Raw genomic sequence first — 25121 nt, 5'->3', positions numbered from 1 at the left:
CCCCAGAGGTGAAAATGTGCAGAACCACAGCCCGGCATTGCAGCCAGGACGCTGACGGGGCACAGGCGCAGAAACCCCGTCACCACGAGGGTCCCTCCAGGGTGGGGCTGCGCCCAGGTGTTCGCACCGAGACTGGACACGTTTTCACCACGAATAGCCACACTCCAGACAGGGCTGGTGACACCGTAGACGGGGAGGGGCCCCACCAGGCTCAGAGCATCTGTCCAAGTGCGAGAGGCCAAGGATAGCTGCTCCTGGTCCCAGCAGGTCTCTTTCCGGCCGAGCCCTCGGCCGTGTTGTCCCTGAAGACTGGTTCCCGCTCCTTCAACACCTCCAGACCCCACCTCACCCACGGGTGCAGCCCAGGCTCCCAGGCTCCTGCCCGGAGCTCTAATGGCATTTCAGGGCACCCGCTCTGGGAACTTTCCATGCCCCTCGGTCGGTCCCTGAGAGTAATCCTCCCTGACTCTCCCAGGTCGGACGGGGTGGAGCATCACCTAAGGGCTGGAACGAAGGTTGTCTTTCTAAACACCATTCGAGGGCTGCCTACTCCTCCACCACATCCAGCTCTGGCGGGGGGCATGGGGTGGGGGGCAGAGAGCGGGGAGGGGACAGGTGCTCACAGTGCCAGACACCGGGGTGTCCAGCCCCGCATACCTGGGTGAGGACTTGGGGCTCTGCTCTGTCTGGTGACCGGGCAGGGCCATGACGGGGGGGACAGACGCGTCTCATGGACCAGAGGAACTGCCCTTCCTTCCTTCACACACAGCTGGACCCCCACACGTGGAGTCTGAGACTGAACCCCCACCTCCACTGCCCTTTCAGATCCTGTTCCCTCTTCACTCCAGTTGAAGCGCAGACCTGTGCTTTCCGAAGCCATTTACAGACCCTGATTCAAATGCCATACAATCAAATCCACTTTCACTTGACATTTAAAGAAGTGGCTCCTTCCTTCCACTTTGCAACTAATCAAAACCCTCAGTTTTTTTTAAACCTGTGGGAACTTGAGCACGCCCCTAATTCAGTCCTCAGTACGTGCGCACCCCCACACTCTGGATCTAAGGCATGTTGTCAGCGGAGTCACGCGTGTGGGCACCCTTGTCCTTCAGGGCCAGGGCGGGTCCTGCGGTCCGTCCAGGGCTGGAGCCCAGCTCCCACAACCCCATGAGGTGGGCTGCCCTGTGCCCCCGGGGGCACTCTGAAACGCCGTGTGCTTAGTTCCAGCCTCCAGGCAAAGCGCCACGTGTGGGGGGAAGGGCAGGGGGACAGGTGGTCCCTTGGAAGCCAGGTGGCCACTCCCGGGGAGAGGAACTGAGGCCACCCCCCCGTGACAAGTTCTGATAGCAAATCAAGTCACACGAGAGCAGGGACAGGGATGAGCAAGGGTCTGAGGACCAAGGTCAGTGGAGTGGGACCATCGGCGGCAGCTGTGGGATGAGGCTTGGCCGACTCACCCAGCATGTTCAGGGTCCCGATGGTGTTGGTCTTCAGCGTCTTGATAGGGTTGTACATGTAGTTCGGGGGCGAGGCCGGAGACGCCAGGTGGTATATCTGGTCCACTGCAGGGGGCAAACGAGGCCTGTTAGCTCCGGGGACACTGAGAACTCTGAGCTCCAAGAATCGGGCCGCGTAACGAAGGTGTCCCCGTATCTTTCCCTGAAATTCTAGTTTACATCTGCGATTGGAAGAATGTCGGACAAAAACAGAAAATCTCATTATCTGGACAGACGCGCACTGGGCGGGGAAGGGGCCAGTCCTCCTCCAGTGAGAACGGGTCTGGTTAGTGAGCTAAGATAATCTGTTCCAGGTAAGGAAAGCATTCAGGTCAGAAAGGGAACGCTGTTTCAGACAGAGTTAAATGTGAATATAAAACGACATTTTAAATTTATAAAACAAATCTGACACAAAGGCACCAAGGAGCTGGAGGAGAGAGCCTTTTCTCTGGTCTGTGCACCACACAACACCCGGACAGAGGAGGGGACGGTCCAAGGGGGCTTTTAAAGCCACGGATGGAGAAACAGCCTGGACTCCGCAAGGCCCACCTCATGCAGAGGTAACTGCTTTAACATCCCAGCCCATGACCCTCGCTCCCAGGCTCAGGGGACACCTGGCACCTGCAGCGAGCAGAGGCTGGGGGCTTATCTTCCTGGGAGGCAGCAGTGGCCACAGCAGGAATGGGGAGCCAGCCCTGTGACACACAGGTGCCGCCCACCTCACAGCGGCCGAGGAAAACCCCCACCATCGCCGGGCAGCCGGGACCAGGGTCCCAGACAGCTCTGCCAGTGTGATCGTCCCCCACGTGGCCTTGCCCCCCGCACCAGCACCAGCGGGACCTCCAACCCCACCTCCCAACCTCCTCCCACCAGGACCACTGCCCTCCGTTGAGGTAACAGCCCCTTCGGGGAGACGTTTGAGAGATGATGGCAGAACAGGAGAACTTGGAAACAAAGAGGAGGAATTCCCCAGGAGAGCTTCCTCAGGAAACAGCCCCTCAGCAGAGGGCCCAACCTCCCACCCACACCACACTCCGCCATCCCCCTCAAAGTCTTCTGTCACCTCCGTGGTGGCATGGGGATCCCCGTGGTGCCCCCCGAGATCTGGGCTGTTTCCAGGCTCACCCCAGTCAGGGTGGGTGGTGGTGGAGCCGTCTCTTCCTCAGACGAGGAGAGCCCGGGACACTGGGCGGTGGGCTTGGTCCCCACTTACCCACCCTAACGATTGGTTCTTTCAAGCCTGAGGACGTCAAGGGGGCAGAGGACACGTGAGCCACCAGGACCGGGGAGGGGCACCGACGGTTCCGCGGGGGCAGCAGCTTCGGGCAGGGGTTCGAGGGGCTGACAGCTCGAGGAGTAACTGGTAACTACCCGCCCCAGGGCTGCAGCAGGGCGGCCGCAGGCCCGTCTCCTGGGTGTTTAGGAGGCTTCCTGCCTCGCAAAAGTTATTCCCACAGGCTCCTTGTGTGACTTCTTTTTTCAAGTACTTAGTTTAAAAAAACAGTACTTCTGTAACACAATCTCAATTTTTTGCAGAAACAGAACACATTTCATCCCCAAATTCATAGGGAATCTCAAGGGAGTCCGAACAGCCAAAACAATTTTGAAAAAGAACAAAGCTGGGGGGCTCACATTTCCTGATTTCAGAACATACCACACAGCTCACAGTGATCAAAACAGCGCGGTGCAGGCGCAGAGACAGAGACAGCAGGGAGAGAACAGAGCCCAGAACTGCAGCCTCTGTGTCCAACCGCAGGATCTCCGACAGGCAAGGCGCCGAACCACTCAGCAGAGGAAGGACGGTCTCCCTAACAAATGGTGCTGGGAAAACGGGGCATCCACGTGCTACCGGGCGGAGCTGGGCCCTTTCTTATACTTACACACACACACACACACACACACACAAGAGCCCAAAATGGACTAAGAACTGAAATGTGAGCCCTAAAATGGTAACACTCCGGGAAGCCAACGGGGAAACCCTGCATGACACTGAACTTGGCGCTGATTTCTTGGATCTGACAGAAGCAAAGGCAACAGAAGCAAAAGCGGGCACATGGGACCACATCAAACTTAACTTTTCTGCCAGTGCCAAAGGGCACACTCCACAGGGTAAAAAGGCGGCAGATGGCACAGGAGAAAACACCTGCAAACCACACGTCGCACCCGTGTATCCAGAACACACTCACAGCTCCTACAGACGAGCAGAAATGCATCAAGCAGCCCAGTTAAAACTGCCACTCCTCTCCCAGGAGGACGCGTGCTGCCTGTGACCGGAGCTCCAGGCCCTGTCCTCGCAAGGACCCAGGGCCAGTCGCTGACGGAGTCTCCTGCAAGGGGCGTCCCAGAGGAGAGCGGCGGAAACTTCGGAACAAGTGCGCATCATCGCCGAGACGGGCTGAGCGGGACGAGGAGACGTTAGCAACAGCGCCTGAGCGACCCTCCCAGCCCCACGCTGGCACCACAAACTGCACCAGAAACGAGCAGGACGGTCAAAAATCTAAGCTGGGGGCAGGGAGACGAGGAGCCGAGCAGAAAAGAAAGAATGGGATGCCCGTGCGTGCGGCCCTCCCATGACCCTGGCCCCGCCGAGGCCGGGCAGCGCGGGAGCCGCAGCTGGAGAGCCGGCAGCCTCGGCAAATGAGGCGGAAAGACCTCAGATCGGTGATGGAGGAGGGATGACTCGGGGACGTGAACCAGTGTCTTCCTTTTCCATGTAACTGGCAGAAGGCAGGCCGGTTATTTTTATGCTGGGAAGAGGGCGGGCAGAGGTGGCTGGGACACGCCTGCCCCCCCAGGAACTCTCAAAACCCAGTGGTCGAACCTCAAACCAACTTCCTACTGGTGCTTAAGATGAGTCCACACACATGATGTATAAACACAGAAGGGAAAATGGTCAGGCCTGACCAGCGGGACATCGTCCACAGTGACTGCTCAGGATCCGTCAGGAAGTCGAGCGGTACCTCCCGCCAGAGGGGAATTCTGCGTAAAAGCAGACAGCATGTTTACACCTTCCTGCTGATTTTTTGTCACGTCCGCAGTGGAGCCGGGGTCAAAGCACTTCCCCGGTCAGGAAGGAGGCGCCCCAGCCCCACCGGCCCGCCCGCCGGCCCGGGGCTCACCCTCGATGTACAGCGGCTCCACCACGTCGTGGTTGATGAGCTCAAAGTTCTCGTGGCCAATCCAGTGCTCCACGTTCCTCTTCCTGCCCGTAAAGAAGTTGTCCACCACGGTCACCTCGTGGCCGTCCATCATCAGCTTGTCCGCGAGGTGGGAGCCCACGAAGCCTGCGCCCCCGGTGATCTGCGTGAGGACAGAGCGTGAGACGCGCCCCGATGGCTGGGACAGTGCGGGGGCCACCGACCACGGGGACACACCCCCGCGCGGCCACCTCGGGGCGAAGGGGATGGGCAGGAGGCGGGCAGAGGTCCAGGGAGCGTCTTATCTGACTCCCGGGCAGGGAGTTGTGCCATCGGAAATGTCCAAGCAGCCTAAAAACCTAAACTATCGCTCAGGAAGGAACACAGGGAAGAAACAGCAGTTACAAGTTTCAACATGTGTTCTCTGCTGGAGAATTTTACTACAAAAAGGTCCTGGTTTTACAGCGGACGGGATGCTGAGCGCCATGTACGTGGTTCTAAAGCGACTCCTGCAAGTGTGAGGATCACTTTTCCAAAAGGTGATTCGCGACATGCATCGATCTGGCGAGCTACCAAAAGAAGTCTGTGACATTTAAATTAGACTCAAAAACCCGATTAAAAAAAAACACTAGTTATCTTTCAAATTGTCTACGAGAACAAGTTAATACGCAGTAGACACTGTCCGCAGACCAAAGCCCAAAAGAGTAAGGCCCACAGCTCATTCACACGGTGTCGCAGCCCCAGCCAGAGAAAGGCGGCAGCTCCGAGGGCCCACGAGGGGCAGGAGTTCAGCAATGACGTGCTTCTAAAACTTAAACCACAGCAAACGTGTAAAGGCAACTATGATTGAAGAAAAACATTTAACGAATAAAAAGACTTCATTCAAACTAAATAGTCTCAGTGGAAAGAACCAGGTAAAATGGATTTCATTTTTGGAGGGAGGGCAGGAAAGGAGTAAGCCCAGAAGACACACGTGCGACTACGTTCTCTGCCCTGTCCTGTCCTCTGCCTTCGCCTCCATCCACTCCCTCATCCACGGCATCCTCCTGTTCCAAACCGAAAGAATTAACAGTAGGAAAAGCACCCATTCTTTTTATCTAAGTAAAAAGCACATTAACCTCGAGGTCTATGGCTTTAAAACACTGAATCTGCCATGAAGCCCTCTGCTCACACACAATCTGACCTGTAACCCCCGGGCGTGAGCAGGTGAGGTCAGCGCTGCCGGGGTGGGGAAGGCAGATCTGGGGCCGGGGCGTGGCACCAGCCCGAGAGGAACCACCACCCACCACCAGCCAGAAACGTGTGCTCTGATGACCGCACGAATGCAGAGGCTCAGAACTGGCTCGGCTGTAAAGCCCGGGGCCCCAGTGCCCTCCGCTGGGTCCGCGCTCCACCAAGAGCACGGTCTTCTAGGTCCCCTGGGCGTGAGAGGTGAGAACGCACACCCGAGGGGGTGGGTGCTGGGCCAACAGCCCAGATCCCTGGGATGGCAGAGTCAGCCCAGGCTGCTAATTTCAACTTCTCCCCGCCACCCATCCCGTCCACCTGTCCGGTGCCTGTTTCATCGTCAGCACGCCTACTGTTTATCTGTGCACCTCGACAACGATTTGAAAAAATACCTTTCTGGAAAGAGAAATGGATTTCCAGATCTGGGCTTCACACATGGGGTGAAATTTCATTTTATGTTACCTACCTTTTATTGTATTTTCCCACAGATTTTAAATCAGAAAAATGACACCTTTTTAAAAGAAATTTAACCCCTTTTAATGTAACTCTACACCCAGAGGCAAATGTTTCCTAAAATAAGACGTTCTGTCCACACTAACTTTATCTCTGCACCTAAAATAACTAGGGGACGGCGGGGACACCCAGCCGAAATGTAGGGCGTTAAATTACACACGAAGCTGCAACACTCCTCTAAGTCTTAGGAGAGACGCAGAATTGCTGGAAGCACCTTTGCCTTTTTAAAAAATAGACTAAAACTTTTTTTCTTGAATCATTGCTTTCTATCTAAAATACTTAAGATTTCTGTCACAAAGCTGGGTGGTTATACAATGTGTCTCCTACTCAGTTTCATCCCTTGATGCAAGCATTTCGAACAGAACCACAATGGTTAAGTTATCGCCAGGCCCAGGCCAACCCCTCAGTGACCGGAGAGACACCCAGAGGACGGCGGGGCGAGGGGATGCGGGGCGAGGGGATGCGGGGCGAGGGGATGTGGGGCGAGGGGATGCAGGCCTCGTGCACGAATGGATCAGGCCTTGCCTGGCTGTGCTCAGGTCTGCAGTCCCCGCCCTCACCCCAGGCGCTGCTTCCTTGTGCAGGCGAACAGGCAGCTGACCTGCTGGGGTCTGGCTCAGGCCACTGTGCAGACCTGTGCTGCCCAGCCAATCAGGGGGAAAAAAAAGGATGTCTTTTGGAAAAAACTTTCTCTTTGTGCTAAGTCTTCAACAATTCCTGAAAAGGCTTTAAGTTTTAGCAACAACAAGCCAGCCTTGGGCACCAGATGACTCTGAAATGTGGCTTAACCTTTGAGACAAAGGATGCGTGAAAACGCTGAGCCCACGCGTCATGGGTACGTGTGACGGGGACTAAGCGCAGCAGGAAGACCATCCCACGTGGGTTCAAGCACAGTACCTCCATTAAAAAGTTTTTTTTTAAAAAAAACCACGCTAGGTGGCGAGTGCCTCAAGGAGACAGTAAATTCGTGGCTGCGTAGGGGCAGAGGGGCTGGGGGACAGCAGAGTGACTGCTCCTGGGTTCAGGGTCTCCTTCAGAGGGTGATGAACTGTTCTGGAATCCAGATGTGCTGCCGTTGCAGGACTCGGTGGCACTGAGCCGTACGCTTTGTAAGGGTGACTTTTATGGGTTGTGAATTATACCTCTACTTAAAAAGCAAATTTCTTGACATTACAAACATGAATTAGATGTGCAAACTTACCAAAATTCTTTTGCGGTCCTTTTCTGATAAAAACTTGACTGGCGGGTATTTCTGGGTGAAGCTGTGCAAGAAAGAGATTAGAGGAGAAAGAATCAAACACCTCCCAGGCTGTCCATTTAAAGACGTGGACAGGGAATTAAAGAAACAGCATGTAATCAAAAAATGGAGAAACGGGGGTGTGGTTTGGAAGAGACAAATGCAGAGCGTTCATGACCCAGGCTTCTAGGGCAGCCCTGTCCCTGCTGACCCCTCCGTGTACACTAATCCTGACCTCCCCAAGTGTCCTCATTTCCTGGGGGCCCCTCTGCCCCCAAGTGAGGAGCACGTGCCTCCGGTGACATCCTCACGCTGCCAGGGTCAGGATGGCTGCTGGACCCTTCTCACCACACAGAGTCGGGAGAAAGAAAAGTAGACAGAGGGGCTCTGGGAACTGCCACCACCAAGCCCGCACCTAACGTTCTGCCTGAAACAACACTGGGGGCCCAGCTCTCCCGACGGGCTCGCCGACCCGAGGGACAGACCATGTCCGCCAGAGTCCCGGGCAAGGCACCGAGTTCACAGGTCCTCACGGCTGGACAAGAACGAGCTACTGGTAAACTCTGTATGATTACAGTCACATGTGTGCATCTCCTTCTGAGTCAAAAAGCACAAAGGACATCACAGAAGCCTCAAAGGGAAACACGTAATTCTCCTATTTCAGGAGCTCTTCTGTGTAAAGCCGGGGCGTAAGCAGAGCTCTCCAGCTGAGTCACCTTCTTTTCATTAAGAAGTTAGTATTATTCTGTACAGAAAGTGATCCTCAGTGGGCAGATTTGTTTTTCCTTTTTGGGGGCAACGTAAAACTTGTGGGGGTTAATTTCTTACCGTTGACAATTTATTTTTTTTTAAAGCTTCAATTAAAGTTCCTCAAATCACACCAGTCTTATCAAAGGCAGAATTTCTAGTTCCCTTCTAGTGAAATGTCACAGGCATTATCATTTCAGGACCAAATCGTGGCAAGAAAGATTTAAAGCACAAATAACAGCCTTATCTTGCTGATGGAATCAGTTAAAAACCATCACTAACTCTGACTGCAGTAAGGGTTAAAACTCAGTTTGCTGACTGCATACAACACTCAACTGTGGCCAAGAAGAAAGTGAATGAACACTTTTTGTTTGATGAATTTTCTCCATCCTCATTTCTCTTTGATCAGTTACTGAAAACACCAAAATCAAAGGAAAAATTGTTCTCCATTTCTTCCTTTTTACTCTGGACTTGAGAGAAAGCTCCGACAATGACGCATACATCCAAACACATCCCAAGGGGGAAAAACAGATACAAGCTTTAACGAATGAAAATATTCATTTTTCTTTTTTAAACCTCAAGACCCCACTGTCACTCCAACACCCAGCGTTTCCCTCACACACTCGAGGGAAAGGCTTGGCCCCGCCTTTGCAGGAACTGAGGCGCCCACGTGGTTTGGGGAAGGAAGGTTTCAACACACTTGGAATCCTCTTCTCACTCACTGTCCACACCACATGGGGATTTCATTCAGGGAGGTTTGGGGCGGGGGACAGATAACTGATGTGGACATTGGTCTGAATCGTCAGTTTGTTGGATTTGAACTGACAGAGGGCATCAGAAGAAGGACCTTCACGACCTAAACAAGCAATTCTCCAAGGAAGAAATACAAATGATCAATGGGCACATGAAAAAATGCTCCATATCACTAATTATCAGAGAAATGCAAATCAAAACTACAATGAGGTATCACCTCACACCAGTCAGAATGGCCGTCATTCAAAAGTCCACAAATGACAAATGCTGGAGAGGCTGTGGAGAAAAGGGAACCCTCCACCCTCCTGCACTGCTGGTGGGAATGCAGTTTGGTGCAGCCACTGTGGAAAACAGTATGGAGATTCCTCAAAAGACTAGCAATACACTTACCATATGACCCAGGAATCCCACTCCTGGGCTTATATCCAGAAGGAACCCTACTTCAGGATGACACCTGCACCCCAATGTTCACAGCAGCACTATTTACAATAGCCAAGACATGGAAACAGCCTAAATGTCCAGCAACAGATGACTGGATAAAGAAGAGGTGGTATATTTATACAATGGAATACTATTCAGCCATAAAAACTGACAACATAATGCCATTTACAGCAACATGGATTCTCCTGGAGAATGTCATTCTAAGTGAAGTAAGCCAGAAAGAGAAAGAAAAATATCATATGAGATCGCTCATATGTGGAATCTAAAATAAATAAATAAATAAATAAATAAATAAATAAATAAATAAATAAATAAAAAAAAGACAGAAACAGAGTCAGACATAGAATACAAACTTGTGGTGCCAAGGGGGTGGGGGTGGGAAGGGACAGACTGGGATTTCAAAATGTAGAATAGATAAACAAGATTATACTGTGTAGCACAGGGAAATATATACGAGATCTTATGATCGCTCACAGCGGAAAAAAAATGTGACAATGAATGTTCATGTATAACTGAAAAATTGTGCTCTACATTGGAATTTGACACAATGTTGTAAACTGACTATAACTCAATAAAAAAATGTAAAAAAAAAAAGAAGGACTTTCACAAAGCATCTGGGGTTGGGCTTCAGGGAGATTCCCCCCAAAATTAATTAACTTAAATATTTTGGGGGGAGAAAATCCACAGCTTTCATCAGAAAAAGTTTTTAATGACAAAAGGAAAAAAAAGGGTTTAAAAACACTGCATCCACATTTTAGAGTGAAAGCTGACTTTCTCGTGGAAAAGTTCCTGTCTTGAAAGTGCTTCTATCTTTGGAATGAGACTCGCTCAGTTGAGATGAACTTATATGAGATACTGACCTTCTAAGGTCCGTTAGATAGAAGCCTTTTCTTAGACACAAAACAAAGAGTGCACATACCTTTTTTCCAAGTCTCTGATCTTCTCTCTGAGCGGTTCAACAATCTGAAACGAAAGTAACCAGAATCCGTTTTAAGGCAGAAACGCTGCCCTCCGCCACTCTCACCCGACTCTGATGTGCAGACATGACACAGCAGGGACGTCGGTTCCCCTGCAGGGCACGTCCAGTGTGACATTAAGTCAGACTGCGGGAACCCAATTCTGGAGTCCAGGTGATAAACTGCGTGTTGGAACCTCTTTTCCAGAGACGCCCAAGGGCTTCCCCACGACTGGTGTTTGGCTTCAAATCAGAGTGAGCAACCCTCCACCCCTCTCCCTGCCCACCTTACAACAGCTTATCTGTCCCTACGTTTGACCAAAACACAAGCAGTTATTTTAAAACAGAAGGTGTGAAATGGACAAGGCACTGGCTTTCTGTGAGGCAGGCACGGCCCCCTCAGCCATGCACCTGCTGGCCCTTCGTGTTCTGGGTCCTAGCATCCGAGATGGGCCGATCTTCCCCTCGGCACCTGCTCAGGTGAGTGGGGGCGGGGCCCGCCTCCAACCCTGATACAGGTACTCGCTTCCTTTCTCTAAGAAATCCTGGAAAGGCTCGCCTGAAAGGTCAAATAAAAGTTTAAATCCAGTTTGCCTTTAAGGCAGAATTTGTTTCAATACATCACACCTTTATAAACGGATAAATGCTGGCCCCGAGGTGTGTCCACAGCCTAACAAACAGAACATCTCCTCCTGAACAAGGGAACGACTTAGGGAGAGCTGGGGTCTTCATCGCAGGTTAGTGGCCACAATAGAGCTGCCAGCCCGAGCAGGGGAAGGGAAGTGGGCAGACATGAGACACGGCAGAAGCAAAATGCGGGAGAGAGGCTGACCTCTTCAATCTTGCTCTCAATCCTGAGTTCCCCGTTCTCCTGGATGGACCTGGTGAGCAGAAAACCACAAAACTGAGATTCGCCAAAAGGCTCCGCGGCTTCCAGGTTTGTTTCTGGACAAATGACCACAACACAGACCACAGGCTGCAGCCCCTCCCTCTCCTCCCGGAAAGGCCGCCCCAGGCCCCCAGCCCCTCCAGGAGGGGAGGCCAGCGGACAAGACTCCTGGGGGAGGGGGCCAGCCCCCCACCCCATCTCTCAGGCTCACCACCACCTTCTGGGGTGTTTCTGTTAAACTAAGAGGATCCCACCTTCACGTGATGCCCAACGTAGGGTTTTAAATTAGAGGCAAGAAGTGTGTCTATGGAGGACACGTTTCTTTGCTGGGCTTCCCTGGGATTTAATGCAAAATGGAGTTTTTCCAAGTGAAAAGACAGCGCTCCTTTAATGGGACTGAGTGGCCCTCCCAGCCACACACAGAAGCCTCTGTCCAGACACACAGCAGCCCCGGTGGAAGGAGTCGGGTCAACACGGCCCGCCCGGCTGCAAACCTTGCTGGCCCTGGAGAGCCTGGGGTGGGGGTGGGGGGTGCAGGGCCACCCTCCCGGGCCTCCTGCGGCCGCACTGCCCACAACCTGCCCGGCACCGCCCTGGCTGCTGCTCTTCTACTCCTCCTCCCACACACACAAAGTGGAGGGAATTCTTCAAATGCAAAACTGTGTGCACAGCATCAAATCTGTTTTCACAGTGACTGCCTATTACTTCTGGCTGATTTTTTTTTTAAAGAATCCCAGCACAAGGATTTTACTAGTGACCCTGATGCTCTGTTCAGCAGCACAAATGAGGCTCCTTCAGGCCTGAAGCTCCCCAGGCCGCCCCACCCCTGAGACAGATGGGTGGTCTCCACACCCACTGATCTGCTCCCCTGGAGGGGGCTGGGGCCCAGGGCAAGGGCAGACAGCTTCCCCAGGACGGTCCCTTCTCGAAAGGCCTTGGAAAAGCCTCCCCGAGTGCACATTTCAGTAGCCTGAAAGCTGGGGTCCACCCGCCTCCGCCTACCGGGGAGGGCAGGGCTGAGGTGGGCGGCTCAGGGGGCCTCCACTCTCCACACCCGGGCTGGACTCGGGTCAACATCAAAACCAGCTGCGCGCCTCGAGAACAACCACGGGAGAGAAGACCCAGCCCAGATGCGTGAACAGCAAAAAGACCCAGCTTCACTTTCACACATTCCTCAGTTAGCCCCGAGACATCAATGGTGTGTATGCAGCAACTGAAATGTGTCAGTAAAAACAACTCAAGTTACTATTATAAAAGTTATTAAAAAATGATTACCTCATATTAACCAAGTTGCCCCAAACAGCTGTAAGGGAAAGAGAAAGGAAAAGTCAACATTTACATTCACGACACTCAAGGACTCCAACTAGTACAATATTAATATTTAACCAACATCTTACAGTTCACTGAGAAAACGGTAGCTTAGGAAGACAACAAAATACACACTTTTAACATAAAAAGTCCTACTAAAAATAAGCGAAACGACCCTATAAATCCCCTAATTTGGGGATAATCTTTTGGGGTTTGGAGTGCAACTGTGCACGTGTTTTTGTTTGTTTTTTTTTTTAACTGAAGTCTAGTCAGTTTATAATATCGTGTCAATTTCTGGTGCACGGCATCATGTCTCAGTCATACATGAACACACATACAGTCATTTTCATATTCTTTTTCATTATAGCTTACTGCAAGATATTGAATATAGTTCCCTGTGCCATACAGTATGAACTTTCTGCTTATTTATTTTGTATATTGCAGTTAGTATCTGCACATCCTGAACTCCTGATTTCAGCCACAGAAGATGGAAATCCTGCCCTCTGTAGTAACATGGGGGGACCCTCAGGACATTACATCTGGTAAAATAAGTCACAGAAAGACAAAATCATACAATTTCACAGTAACAACCACCCTAGCCCACAGATACAGAGACCAGATTAGTGGCTGCCAGAGGCGGGGGGTGGGGGAAAGAAACGGGGGAAAGAAATGGGGGAATGGGGTTAATGTAAGTACTGGGGATGCTGGACGTTGTCTGCGGGTGGTGACTACAGTTAACAACACTGCATTGTATGCAACATTGTAAATCAACTATACTTCAGTTTTGAAAGTGGGGGAAAAATAACACTGCATCGTATACTTGAGGAAAATTGCTAAGAGAGTAAATCTTGAAATCTCATCACACACAATAAAAAATACGACTGCGAAGCTACGTTGTAACGTGGTAATGCAGGCAGGACAGTTCCAGAGGGGAAAACAGATCTGCAGTGTGACTTCTGCTACTAAAACATACATAGGAAAAAAAAAAAAGCCGTCTGAAGATGCCAAACACCGAGTTCACACGGGGACGTAACTGTGTTCCTTGTATTTATGTGCCTACTTTGCTTTTGAAAAAGGAGGGGAAAGATTTTTAAATGCCTGCTAAGGTGCGCGCCCCATTCGAGGTCTCTTCCCAGACAACTCGTGAGCATCCGTCTGGCTGGTCCTCACCCGGATGCCAGCGTCCACAAACCAGGAGCTGCCAAACCCCGTGGACAACCGTCCTCACCGTGTATCTCAAATGAATAACACGCTGTCTCACTCTCTGGCTTCAGGACCTGCTCTTTGTCAAACCACACCAGGAAGCCTTGGTCTTCCTGTGCTGTGGAACCGGCCCAGAGGATGACCCACTCCTGAAGGCGCCTTCTGAGTGCCGAGAGCCCTCTGGCAATCTTCTCAAGTCTTGCCATCTTAGCAGTTCACCCAGGGTTTTCCTTCTTCACCTTTTCTTGAACCCGTTTACAGCATCTGTTTGGAGACACTTCTCCGTCCCTCTGTGCTCACTTAGACCATCTGAGAGCAGGTGAGGCTGCCTTTCCCCCGGGAGGTGCAGACACCCGGCCTCCTACGTCCTGCCCACCCCAGCACTGGTCTGGCTTTAGCACCTCTCCCTCGGGGAGCACGTGCTGCCTGGGCGCCACCCCCCTTTGCAGACGGATAACAGCAGTGCACTGACCGACAATGCCCAAATCTGCTCCACTGTCCCTCCAGCACCTGGACCCTCCCTCCCAGCTGCTCTTCCCCACTACCCCCACAGCTTCATAACCCCTGCCCCTCTCCTCACCAACCAGATCCTTGAGCCCCGCCTTGCATCCCCACAGGACTCTGCACCCCCAAACCACTCCAGCTCTGTCTGCGGATACTGGCACAGCCTCCCGCGGGGTTTGTCTCCCTCCCTGGCTCCCATGCACCTGCCCCAGGATGAGGCCCTCCTGACCTGGCCGTGCTCCTGGGCAGAGCCCTTCTCGTCCCTCCAGCCTCATCTTTCCCCACCATCCCCACTGCCTCCCCCACCACAACACCGAACCCCACTCTAAATCACCCCTGGGCAAAAACTCGGGGTGACCAAAAAGGGCTTCTTCTGAACAACAGAAGACGCGTCTATAGCCCAAGGGTCTTAGGAGTTCCATGCCCAGGATGGGACCAAGACCAAACAGACATGTGCTCCCTGTTATCCAAGGCGTGAGGAAACAGTTACAATTTACTCCACAAAGGACAGTAACATCCCCAATGTGTTGAAAGCATTTATAATACCAGGGGGATTATAATACCACCAAACACACAGCAGAAAAACGGGCAAACTCTGAGCCGTTCTCAGCAGTGGATGCAGTAATGGTCCTTTAACACTGCCACTGAGAGATGTGCACAGTGAAGTAGGAGAGACCCTTTCTGGCCAGTGAGTTGTCACATGCTCTGTCAGGGAGGACACGGTGTCCTGGGGCATCGCAGGTGGGACCACTCACTGTGGCATGAGACACCACAGAGTGTGGAGACACACACACGGCAGTGACACACAGCTGTGAGGCCAGGCACAAGTGAGTCCAGACACTGATTTGAGAACATTCCAGGAAATGCCACGCAGTGAAGGAAAAAAGCAAACCGGCCGCTGTGGTCCGCTGCCTTCTGGGTCACAGGGAGGAGCAGGGACGCGCACACACGCAGACCCCAGTCCACGCCCGCAGAAGGAGACCGAAGACAGAGACAGCAACTGAGGACAACGTGACTAGGAAGAGTCGCAGCTCTGCGTTCAGCCTGACTTCTGAACCAGCAAACAGCTTACCCCTGGCAACAATGACAAAGGAAAAAGCAAACCCTAAAATGGAACATCAAACAGAAAACAAATAAACTCACTTGTATCCATATCCGGCAGAGAAAAAAGTGTTTCACGGAGCTTTGGAACACAGTTTCTGTGCCCTGCAGCGAGGTGACAGTCCAAGGACAAAAAGAACTACAAAGAAATTCTGAACTTTCTTAAGTTTGCTGTTGGTAGTGGAATTTTTTTTCCTTTTTTTTTCTTTTCCAGTGGAAGTACTGGGGATTGAGCCCAGCACCTCGTGCATGCTAAGCATTTGCTCTATCACTGAGTGGCACTGATGCAGTGATTCTGACACTGTCTTGTCTGGGAGGACAGAGCAAAGGAGTTTTCACTGCTGTCAGAACCCAGCCTTTCACTATGGGAAGAAGGAAAGAGCCTGGCGGAAAGGGGGCAGGTAGGGAAGAAGCCGGGTGTGATTTAAACGGGGGGTGTTAGCGTCAACTCGTGATTGGTAAAAACGTGTCCCTGTCCTGGCTCTGTCCACCGCAAGGGCTGGAGGCAATGACACCCCCACCAGTGCTCGGACCCTGATTTCCAGTCCACATTCTCCATGGACAGGAGCCAGGACTTGCTGGAGAGACGGCTGAGTCCAGGTTTGGGGTAATGGAAAAACTAGATGGGCATGAAGGAAGTGCTCAAAGGCTCAAAGAACCCACGAGTCCGCAGTGACTTAAATAAAAAGGGTGTAAACTAATGGTGACCCCCCCAATATGTCCACATGCCAATTCCGAGAACCTGGGGATATGACCTGACCTGGAAGAAGGGTCGTAGCAGATGTAATTAAAGATCCTGAGACTGAAAGGTCATCCTAGATCACACAGCGGGGCCCTCAATCCCATGACAAGTGTCCTTACAAGGGAAGGGGGAGATGAGACAGACAGGAGAGGAAGGGCCACGTGACCACCACAGGGCCGTGAAGCATCCCAGAGCCCGAGGATGCCTTCAGAGGGAGCGGGCCAGCCAAGACCTCGACTTCTGACTGTGGCCTTGAGAACTGTGAGAAAATACGTGTCCCTTGTTTTAAACCCGCCCAGTTTGTAGCAGTTTGTGACAGCAGCTGCAGGAAGTGAACAGAGAGAGAGAGGAGACAGAGCGAGGCCAAGATCACCAATTAATAGGCAGAAAGGAGTTATAGAATTAGGAGATGACCGTTCTGTGATTTCAAAGTAAAAACTGATCTAGGCGAGGACTGCCGATGGATGCTGAGTGCGTGGCCTGCAGAACCAGACCTCGCTGGGCCTCTGAGAGTCCCTGTGTCCAGGGAAAACAGAGATGCCCGGTCCCATCTCTGCAGAGGGTGGAACGGGGGTCTGGGGCTGGGGAGCCCCTCATCAGCTGGGACGACCCTCACGGCACTGTGTCCTCGCCCGGGGCCCCCAGGACGCCTGGGAGAGCTGGCAACACAGCTGGGAGGGTGCTGACCACTCGGCCCACAAGGAAGGCGGCTGAGGGCCAGGGGGCAGCTAGGGTCCCCCCAACCAGTCCTCCACCCAGACAGAGCAGCCGGCCCAGGGTCCTGGGCCAGCCTCGCAGGAGAAAGGAAGCCACCGGGGGAAAGAGACTCTTCAGAGCAAGGAGACTGAGCAAATGAAACATTGTGAGAAAACGCTGCAACCAACAAAGACCACTTGTCTTAGTTTCTTAATTTAGAGGGAAAAAAGAAAAAGAACACTCAAATGAAAACTGATAGCAAAAACAAATGTTTCACATCACTAGAAGAGTTAGCTTATGAAGATGACGAAATTGAAAAAGTAGAGTGAAAGTCTAAAATGACAGAGAGGGGAAATTAAAAGCGCTAGACGCGGCAAGTCCACACCTGAGAGATAACACTCCAGAAGCGGAGAAAACAGAGGGGAGGGAGCAGACAAAGGATGGCTCAGGGTATTCCCAGAGCTGCAGTGAGGGTCCTCGATGGCGGGGCTGCACGTCCCTGGGTGGGTGGACGGGCGGGGCGGGCACTGGGCTGCGGCCACACCAGCCCAACCTCGGGCACCAAGGGCAGAAGAGGGGCCTGGGATCCCGGGAGAAACCAAGTGCCCAGAGAAAGGCTTAGGAAGGATGGAGCCACACATGAGTGGTTCTGAGGGAGACTTCTCTAGAATTCTGCTCCATCCGTCTGTCAATTACCTGTGAAGACAGAGAAGACATTTGCAGCTAATGCCTCAAAACTCACCTCCCGTGACACCCAGGGGAAATAAATGAGAGGAAGTCAGGGGACTGGAGATCTCCAGGCCGAAGGGTTTGGGGAGCCACAGTCGGCAGCATGAAGTCCGAAGGCTCTGGGCACACCCTTCCTTCCTCAGGGAGGCGGGGATGCTGATGCTCTTGGGGGAGACGGACACGGGAGACAAAGATTTGAATCCAACAAGGAATCATGCATGGAAAGCGGAGAAATGAGCTCCAAGAAAAACACCAGGTAACACACAGCGTGGCTCCCTGTAACACTGAGTCAACCGCAAGAACAGTAAATGTCGATCTCGAAATTACACATCCACATGGGGGCAGGTCGGTGAGCATGGGTGGGAGGAAAGGAAGCAGAACAAATAATCATCTTCTAAAGCAGAAGGTCGCTAGTAGTCTCCACAAATGAAAAATCAGGAAGCACGTGATTCTGCATCACAAAGACAAATACCGAAATCACCAGCTCAGAGAAGTGAAGTGCTGGCCCCTGGGTCGGGGGAACAGTGCCCGGGGGACACCAACACATCCTGCAAAGGCGACTGTGCATGTCACAGACACTACAGGTAGCTCAAGCTGGTCTCCACCTGGCAGGCTGGCATGATTTTCAGACGGTCAGACCTCCAAGGCGTCCAAGGAGCTACAGCTCTGATCTAAGTGCTCCAGGGACTGAAATCCCTGCTACCGAGAAGACAACACACGCACGAAAAAGCGCCCCAGTGCAGGGCAAGGCAGCCTGTGCCTGGAGCCCTGGGTCAGACGTGTGTCAGCAAGCAGGAGGCCAGGCCCGCACAGGCACACGAGATGGAGAAAGACGTGAGAAATGGAGCGGACCGGGGAGAGCACTCCCAGGAGGGGGCTGTGTGTCTTCTGGGAGCTCGGATGGCTTCCACAAATGGCCAGGTAAGACTATGAACAAGGAGAGCGGAGACCTGACATCACAGGCATCGCTGCTCGCTTCTACCTTCGTGTCCTTGGACCCCGCCCATCAGGAGCCACCTTCTCTGCCAAGTGCCTAAAATCTACCACCCTGCTCACTGCTATGGCCACCCGAGTCTCCGACCCTCCCAGTTCAGTTCCCCCACTTCCTGAGCTGGTACAAGGCCCCTCCCAGGCCTGCCTGCTCTGCCAGTCTGCCAGGCAGCCTCATCACTACCCCGTTTTCACACCCGACCACTGCAACTTGTCGGCACTCCTAGAACACTTCCTGCTCTTGCAGCCCCAGGACTGCTGCACGTGCTGTTCCTTTAGAACACATCCCTCCTATGTCCCCGACTAACTCCCATACATCTGTCCTTTCTCCACCCAAGACTCCCTTCCCGGGGAAACGTGCGTCCCAGAGCGTGCCTGTCACAAGCCCTCCTGCTCTCCTTTCCTTCCTTTGTACCTGTGTGCAATTTAACCTTCGTCTGGGTGCTTATCTAAGTCACAGCCACCTCACCTCCTAAGCTTGTCATTCTAAAAGTGGGGCTCCAGACCACACCAACAGCATCTGAGGTGAAGCTATTAGACACTCAAACGGTCAGGCCACACCCAGACCTACAGAATCAGAAACTTGAGGTGGGAGGTAGCGACCTGTGTTCTGAAAACCCTCCAGGTGATTCGGACAAACACGCCAGTTTGAAAACCACCGCCCAGGTGTTCTGCTCCCAGGGGCTCCCGGGACTAACCACAGGACTAAGGACAGCAGTAAGGGCTTGACAGACAGCGGTGAGGACTCAGTAAGATTTCCTGGTCTACAGAATGGTGGAGAACTCTCCATTGCTCCCTAGACCCCTACTTTTAGAAACGCCCAAATCAACACTGGGCCTGCCCCAGACCCAAGTTCTCACCCTGGCCTCCAGGCCTTTCTGCATTCAAATCCTGGTCTCTAAAGCTTATTATCATCTATGTGACCGTCCGTAAATCTGCCTGATTTCTCTTGGCCTTAATTTACTCACCTCTAGAATGGGAACAGTCAAAGTACCTAGTTCCTAGGATTGTTGAGACAATTAATGAGACAAGGAAACGGACTCACGCACACGTGGGGAAGCGCACAGCATATTCAGGTCTTGTTATCACAGTCCTAACAACAGTTATACAGCTTCGAAGTGATCTTTTCCCTGAAGTCTGTCTTCCGGGCTCAAGACAGGCTCACACTTCAGACTGGCTCTTCCTCCCTTGCAAACTACTCCCACGTAACACGCATCACGGCCTGAAGCCTTGCCTAGCAACCAGGGGCCGCTGGAGCTTCCCGGGCTCCACCTCCTAGGACAGCTAGGCTGCACCCGACAGGCCGGCTCTCAGTCTAGGTGTCTTCCTAGAGCTCAGCCCAAGTCACTTTCCCGAGGCGCCCTCACCTCAGCAATCAGATCTTGGGAACTCAACCGGTGAGCGGGTGTTTGGTTTCAGCGTGTATCAGTCTCGTGACTAGGAGTCAAACGGAGCTCACACTTGGTCCAATTTTGGTACTTGGTGAAGTATTAATAGTAGCAAGGAAAATACATTCCCACCGAATAGATTTTTTTTTTTTAAGGAATAGCTTCTGCCTCTAAGAAGACACAGGGTCCACCACATGCCTGCCAAGTGCCCCTCCTGCCCGTCGCCCCGTAGCTGCCGTGAGTGATGACACGAGAAGCGCACCAGCCTAACGGGCCTGGGATCCCCCGAGCTGCGCCTCCGCGCTGGGCCGACCCGCGTCCCTGGACACCTGGGCTCCTGGACCCCCAGGAGTCCGGATACCTGGGTGCGGGGACCCCGGGGCGTCCGGACATCTGGGCTCCTGGATCCCAGGGAGTCTGGACAACTGGGCGCGGGGACCCTCGGGGGTCCGGACACCTGGGCTCCTGGATCCCTGGGCGCGGGGACCCCCGGGCGTCCGGACACCTGGGCGCGGCCGCGGGACGGCGGGGTCCGGGGACACCGGGCTCCCCAGCAGTTAAACGCTGAGTAATTTCCCCGGGAGGCAGGCAGCCAGAGCGGGGGCGCCGCCGGGCGACAGCATTCCTGTCCCCCTCGAGCCGCCGGCGGCGCGGCACCACCAGGAACGCGGCGGGGGCGGCGGGGCCCGAGGGCCGAGGGTCCGCGCCCGCTGTCCGGCCGGCCGCGGCGCGCGAGGAACGGGCAGGCCGGGAGCAGGCCGCCGGCGGGAATGAATGGCCCCGCGCGCACTCACAGGCCACGTAGGCGAGCAGCGCGACGCCCAGCAGCAGCTTCATCCTCCTGCGGCTGACGGCGGACGCGAGGCGCAGCAGCGCCTGGCTCAGCATCCCGGGCCGCGCGCTGCGGCCGCTGGGCTCCGTGCGCGGCGGCGGCGGCGGGGGCGGCCCCGAGGCCCCGCCCCGCGCCCGCTTCCTGCCGGCGGGGCCCGCGCGCATGCGCCGCGCCCGCTCCGCCCCGCCCCGCAGGCGCAGTGGCGCGGCCCGGCCGGGGGCGCGGGCGGCGGGTGCGCATGCGCATGCGCCGGCCGGGAGCCGGTCCCGGGCGGAGGGAGGGAGGGAGCGGGGTGCGCCCCTGCGGGGCTGAGCGTGCGGCGGGGCTTGTCCGGGACCTGAACAGGCTGGACTCTAGACGCCGGGCGTTTTCCCCGCTTCTGCAATCGGCTGAGACGTCTTTCTTTTAAAATAAGGAGTTATTATTATCCTAAGATAGCAATGCTGGTGGTGTAAGATGAGGACAGGCCAGGAAGGGAGGCGTGGACCGCGCCGCCCTACCCGGGAAGGAGCGCGCGCCGCGTCCAGCCCCTGCCGGGCGTGCACGTTTATTCGGCCGTAGTTGAGCGCCGAGGGTGTGCTCACGGCAAAGGCGGGCCCTGAGCTTAGTCTCCCAGGAGCACCTACTGCGCGCCTGCTCCCAGCAAGGAGCTGCGTCGGAGGACGCACGGATGCGGACGGCATCGTGGATCCACGGAGTGCTGTCCCCTGGAGGGGACGGAAGGTGAGCGCGGATCTGGGCGCTGCCGGGCCAGGGGATGCCCGGAGAGAGACCCTGAGCGCGGGGGGCTGCGGACCCACCTGCAGACCTTCAGCCCGGGGAGGAACAGCGCGCCTGGTCGCGGGAACGACCTCTGGGAACGCCAGGCTCTTTTGCTAAACTGAACAATCGAATACCTATCCTCAACTTTATTGTAAACCTCCAAGAAAATAAACACCATAGCTCGCAATAAATCAAAGCAGTAATAGGTTACGTCTTTCAAACCGCACAGCACCAATGCGGTGATCCCGTGATTCCAGTACAGCCTTCCTCCAGGTCTCCCCACTAACTGCGGAGAGTCACTGAACGAGAGGAAACTTGCAGAGCCCCTTCCCTGAGGTGCCCCTTCCCTGAGGTGGATGCCGCTGCCGCACCTGGGGTGGCCCCCTGCCAGGAAGCCGAGGCCCTCCCCCAGCCCACCCCCTCTGCAGGGTCCAGGGAGGCTGCCAGGTGACGTTTGGAAGCAGAGAGACCCCTGGCGTGAGCTTCCAGAGCACACCAGCCGGGGACAAACCGCTTTTTGTCTGAGGGTCTTAGTTTCCACATCATCTACCTTTTGAGTTGGGGTTAAATCTGTGATTTTTGCAAAGAAGCATCTGGAGCAGGTAGGGCCCTGGGCTCCTCTGCTTCTGCGATTCCTTGATTTGTAGATAAAAGGCGAGGCTCAGTGAGAAAAGACTTTGTTGACACTTGCCCTCAGGCAAAATCAGATTGAAGCTGTAAGCAGATTCCAAGCTTATGGGGTTGTAGGTGGGATTTAGTTGATAGATATTTATCAGTTCTAGCAGGCCAGAAATTGTGAAATACACTCTGTCTGGTGTCTGGTCAAAACTCCCTCAACGTGGCATTCCTGTTGAGTGTCTTCTGCCACCATCCACCGTGGCCACCTTCTCCTGCCCCCTGGGATTAAGTGCATGGAAAATACCATCAGCCGGTGCAGTCAGAGTAGGTGCTGCTGTCATGAGCACCTGGAAGCTGTCGGGGGCCCGACACCCTGATTTCAGCTCAGCCAAAGCCAGAATCCAGGAGTAAGCAATAGCAAGTGTGCACCCAGGGGTAGGTGGGAAAGGAGGCCTCGTGGACATCCTCCAACATTAGTAGAAACCATGAGTCAGCCATGCTGTCTTCAAGAGTTAATATCTTTTTTTCTTTTTTAAGGGTCATTTTTTAACCATTTTTTAAAAATTGAAGTATAGTCAGTTTACAATGTTGTGTCAATTTCTGGTGCACAGCATCGTGTTTCAGTCACCCATCTACATACATATATTCCTTTTCATATCCTTTTCCATTATAGGTTACTACAAGATATTGAATATAGTTCCCTGTGCTAGACAGTAGAAACCTGTTATCTGTTTTATATACAGTAGTTTGTATCTGCAAATCTGGAACTTCCAATTTATCTCTTACCCCTGTTTTCCCACCCCCAGCAACAGAAAGTTTGTTTTCTATGTCTGTGAGTCTGTTTCTGTTTTGTAAAAAAGTTCATTTGTGTCTTTTTTTTTTAAGATTCCACGTATGAGTGATATCTGGTATTTTTCATTCTCTGACTTATTCCACCTAAAATGATGATCTCCAGGTCCATCCATGTTGCTGCAAATGGCATTATTTTGTTCTTTTTAAGGGTTAATCTCTCTGCTGCCTGTTTGTCAGTGGTCTCAGCCTTTGTCTGCTCCTCTCTGCTGTGTTCTATCTGCTGGGCTGGGGGCGGTGGGGATGGAGGTCCACACTGCATCTTCCAGATCGCCCAGCTCCTGGCAGGACCTGCAGGGTCAGCCTTGGTGGAAGATGAGCGGGAAGAAGAGAGACCGTCTGCTTTGGGCTCTCCCACTGTGGCTGTAGCTAGTAGTTGCTGGAAGTTGCGAGCACTGCCAGTTTGGTATTGAGGGTGGGGGATTCTGGGCCCCAGCAGCCCAGAGTGGGGAGATACCTTTTCAGGGATCCACCCCGCCTAGAATCAAGCTTCTCTTCTGAGCTCACCTGGAGCTGACCGCCATGGGCATCCCAGCTTCTGGTTGCTGGGCATTGCCTATCCTTTCCTGCCCTCCAGGATCCCTCTGCTTTATGCTCTTCTTACCCTCCCAGCCCTGGGCCCAGACTCCTATATTAAATGCCATCTTTTTGAAATCCTTCAGGTAGTTTTCCTGACTAGACCTCGGCTGACACATCTTCTGGGTGGGTCTCAGGTCCACTTCTGAGCTGCCTATGATGAAGCGGGTCCTCCCTGTGCCATGGCGGGTCCCTGCTGTGTCCCACCACCCCTGGCCGTCACACCTGCACTGGAGTCCTGTCCTAGGGGGTCTGACTCCCCTTGGTCTCAGCGGAAGGATGGCCTGGAGGTGGCCTCACTGCCCAGCTGCTTTGTATCCCACTTGCACTGGGGGAGTGAGCGCACTTGACGACCTGCAGCTTCGGACACAGGAGGGTTTACATCCCAGCGATGAAAACAACTCCAAACTGTGTATCTAAATTCCCATTCCTGTGTCTTTTCAAAAAAAAAAATTTTTTTTTTTTAGAACAGTTGTAGATTTGCAGAAACATTGAGACGATGGTAGGGAGCATTCCTCCCCAGCCCCCACTGGTCTCCGCTCTGGCTAGCATCTCACTGGCGTTTAGGGTTTATGTCACTTCACATCAAGGTGTCACACTCCTGACCTGTTTCAGCTGCTGTCGACCTTGACCCCCTGGCTGAGGTCATGTCCATCAGGTGTTCCTCTTTCCCCCTTTCCATTCTGTACCCTTCGGAAGGAAGTCACCGACCACAGCCACGCATAAGGAGTGGGTAGTTCTGCTCGCCTCCTCCACGCTGTAGGATCTACAGAGATCACTTGGAATTCTTCATGAAGGGAGGTTCGTCTCCTCTCCCATTTATTCAGTGATTCACGCATTTATTTATAGCATATGGACTCGCGGAGACTTATTTTATACTGTCAGTTATAATGCAATACTCATACTTAGGTATTGTCTTGCTCGAATTGTTTCAGCTTGAGTCATTGGCAGCTCCTGTGCCCCAATGATACAGCCTCATCTTGTAGTTGTGGTTTTTTTTTGTTTTTTTTTTTTAAGCATTTCCTTACTTTCTGGTGCTGTAAGATACTCCGGGCCCATCTTGTGTATTTCCTGCCTCAGTCCTACAGCCCCTGTTTCTCCAAGGAGTCCTGCTAACCATGTTTCATATAACAGAGACCTCCGCCTCCCCTGCCCGAGGCCGGCCACCACTGCAGAGGGACAGGCCTGATACTCAGGACTGTGTGTCCATTGACTCCGAGCCCAGCTCTGGCCACGTTCCCTTACCTCCTTGAGCCCCCATCTGTGAAATGGGTTGAAAAATGCACACTTTTCAGGGTTGCCGTGGGGATTAGAAATAATGTACATAAAACAGGACAGGGCCTGTTTTGGCTCAGAATAGCTGACTCTCACGACAATAAGTCAGCACTAGCAAACTGTGTGCTTTTTCAAAACACTGAGTTTAACGCTGGA

At 53.3% G+C, this 25121-nt stretch overlaps 1 protein-coding gene across 2 annotated transcripts in view; it reads right to left on the bottom strand.

Annotated features, from left to right (window-relative positions):
- UXS1 (UDP-glucuronate decarboxylase 1) overlaps nt 1-21047 on the bottom strand; it is a 32297-nt gene extending 11250 nt beyond the window's left edge. The window contains exons 1-7 of one of the 2 annotated variants that reach the window (XM_031441019.2): nt 20848-21047; nt 12668-12695; nt 11336-11384; nt 10468-10511; nt 7572-7632; nt 4613-4793; nt 1455-1559 (exon numbers count right to left, since the gene is read on the bottom strand). In XM_031441019.2, the coding sequence (XP_031296879.2) occupies nt 1455-1559; nt 4613-4793; nt 7572-7632; nt 10468-10511; nt 11336-11384; nt 12668-12695; nt 20848-20941 (562 nt within the window). In that variant the 5' untranslated portion in view covers nt 20942-21047. Of the gene's footprint in view, nt 1-1454; nt 1560-4612; nt 4794-7571; nt 7633-10467; nt 10512-10914; nt 11049-11335; nt 11385-12667; nt 12696-20847 lie in introns of those variants that run through there. The other variant, XM_064481774.1, reaches the window with a different exon arrangement.
- Nucleotides 21048-25121: the final 4074 nt, after the last annotated feature.

The sequence above is a fragment of the Camelus dromedarius genome, chromosome 33 (genome assembly GCF_036321535.1).
Source record: "Camelus dromedarius isolate mCamDro1 chromosome 33, mCamDro1.pat, whole genome shotgun sequence".
NCBI lineage: Eukaryota > Metazoa > Chordata > Mammalia > Artiodactyla > Camelidae > Camelus > Camelus dromedarius.
The sequence above is the reverse complement of the archived record's forward strand: the minus strand, read 5'-3'. Positions and strand labels throughout refer to the sequence as shown.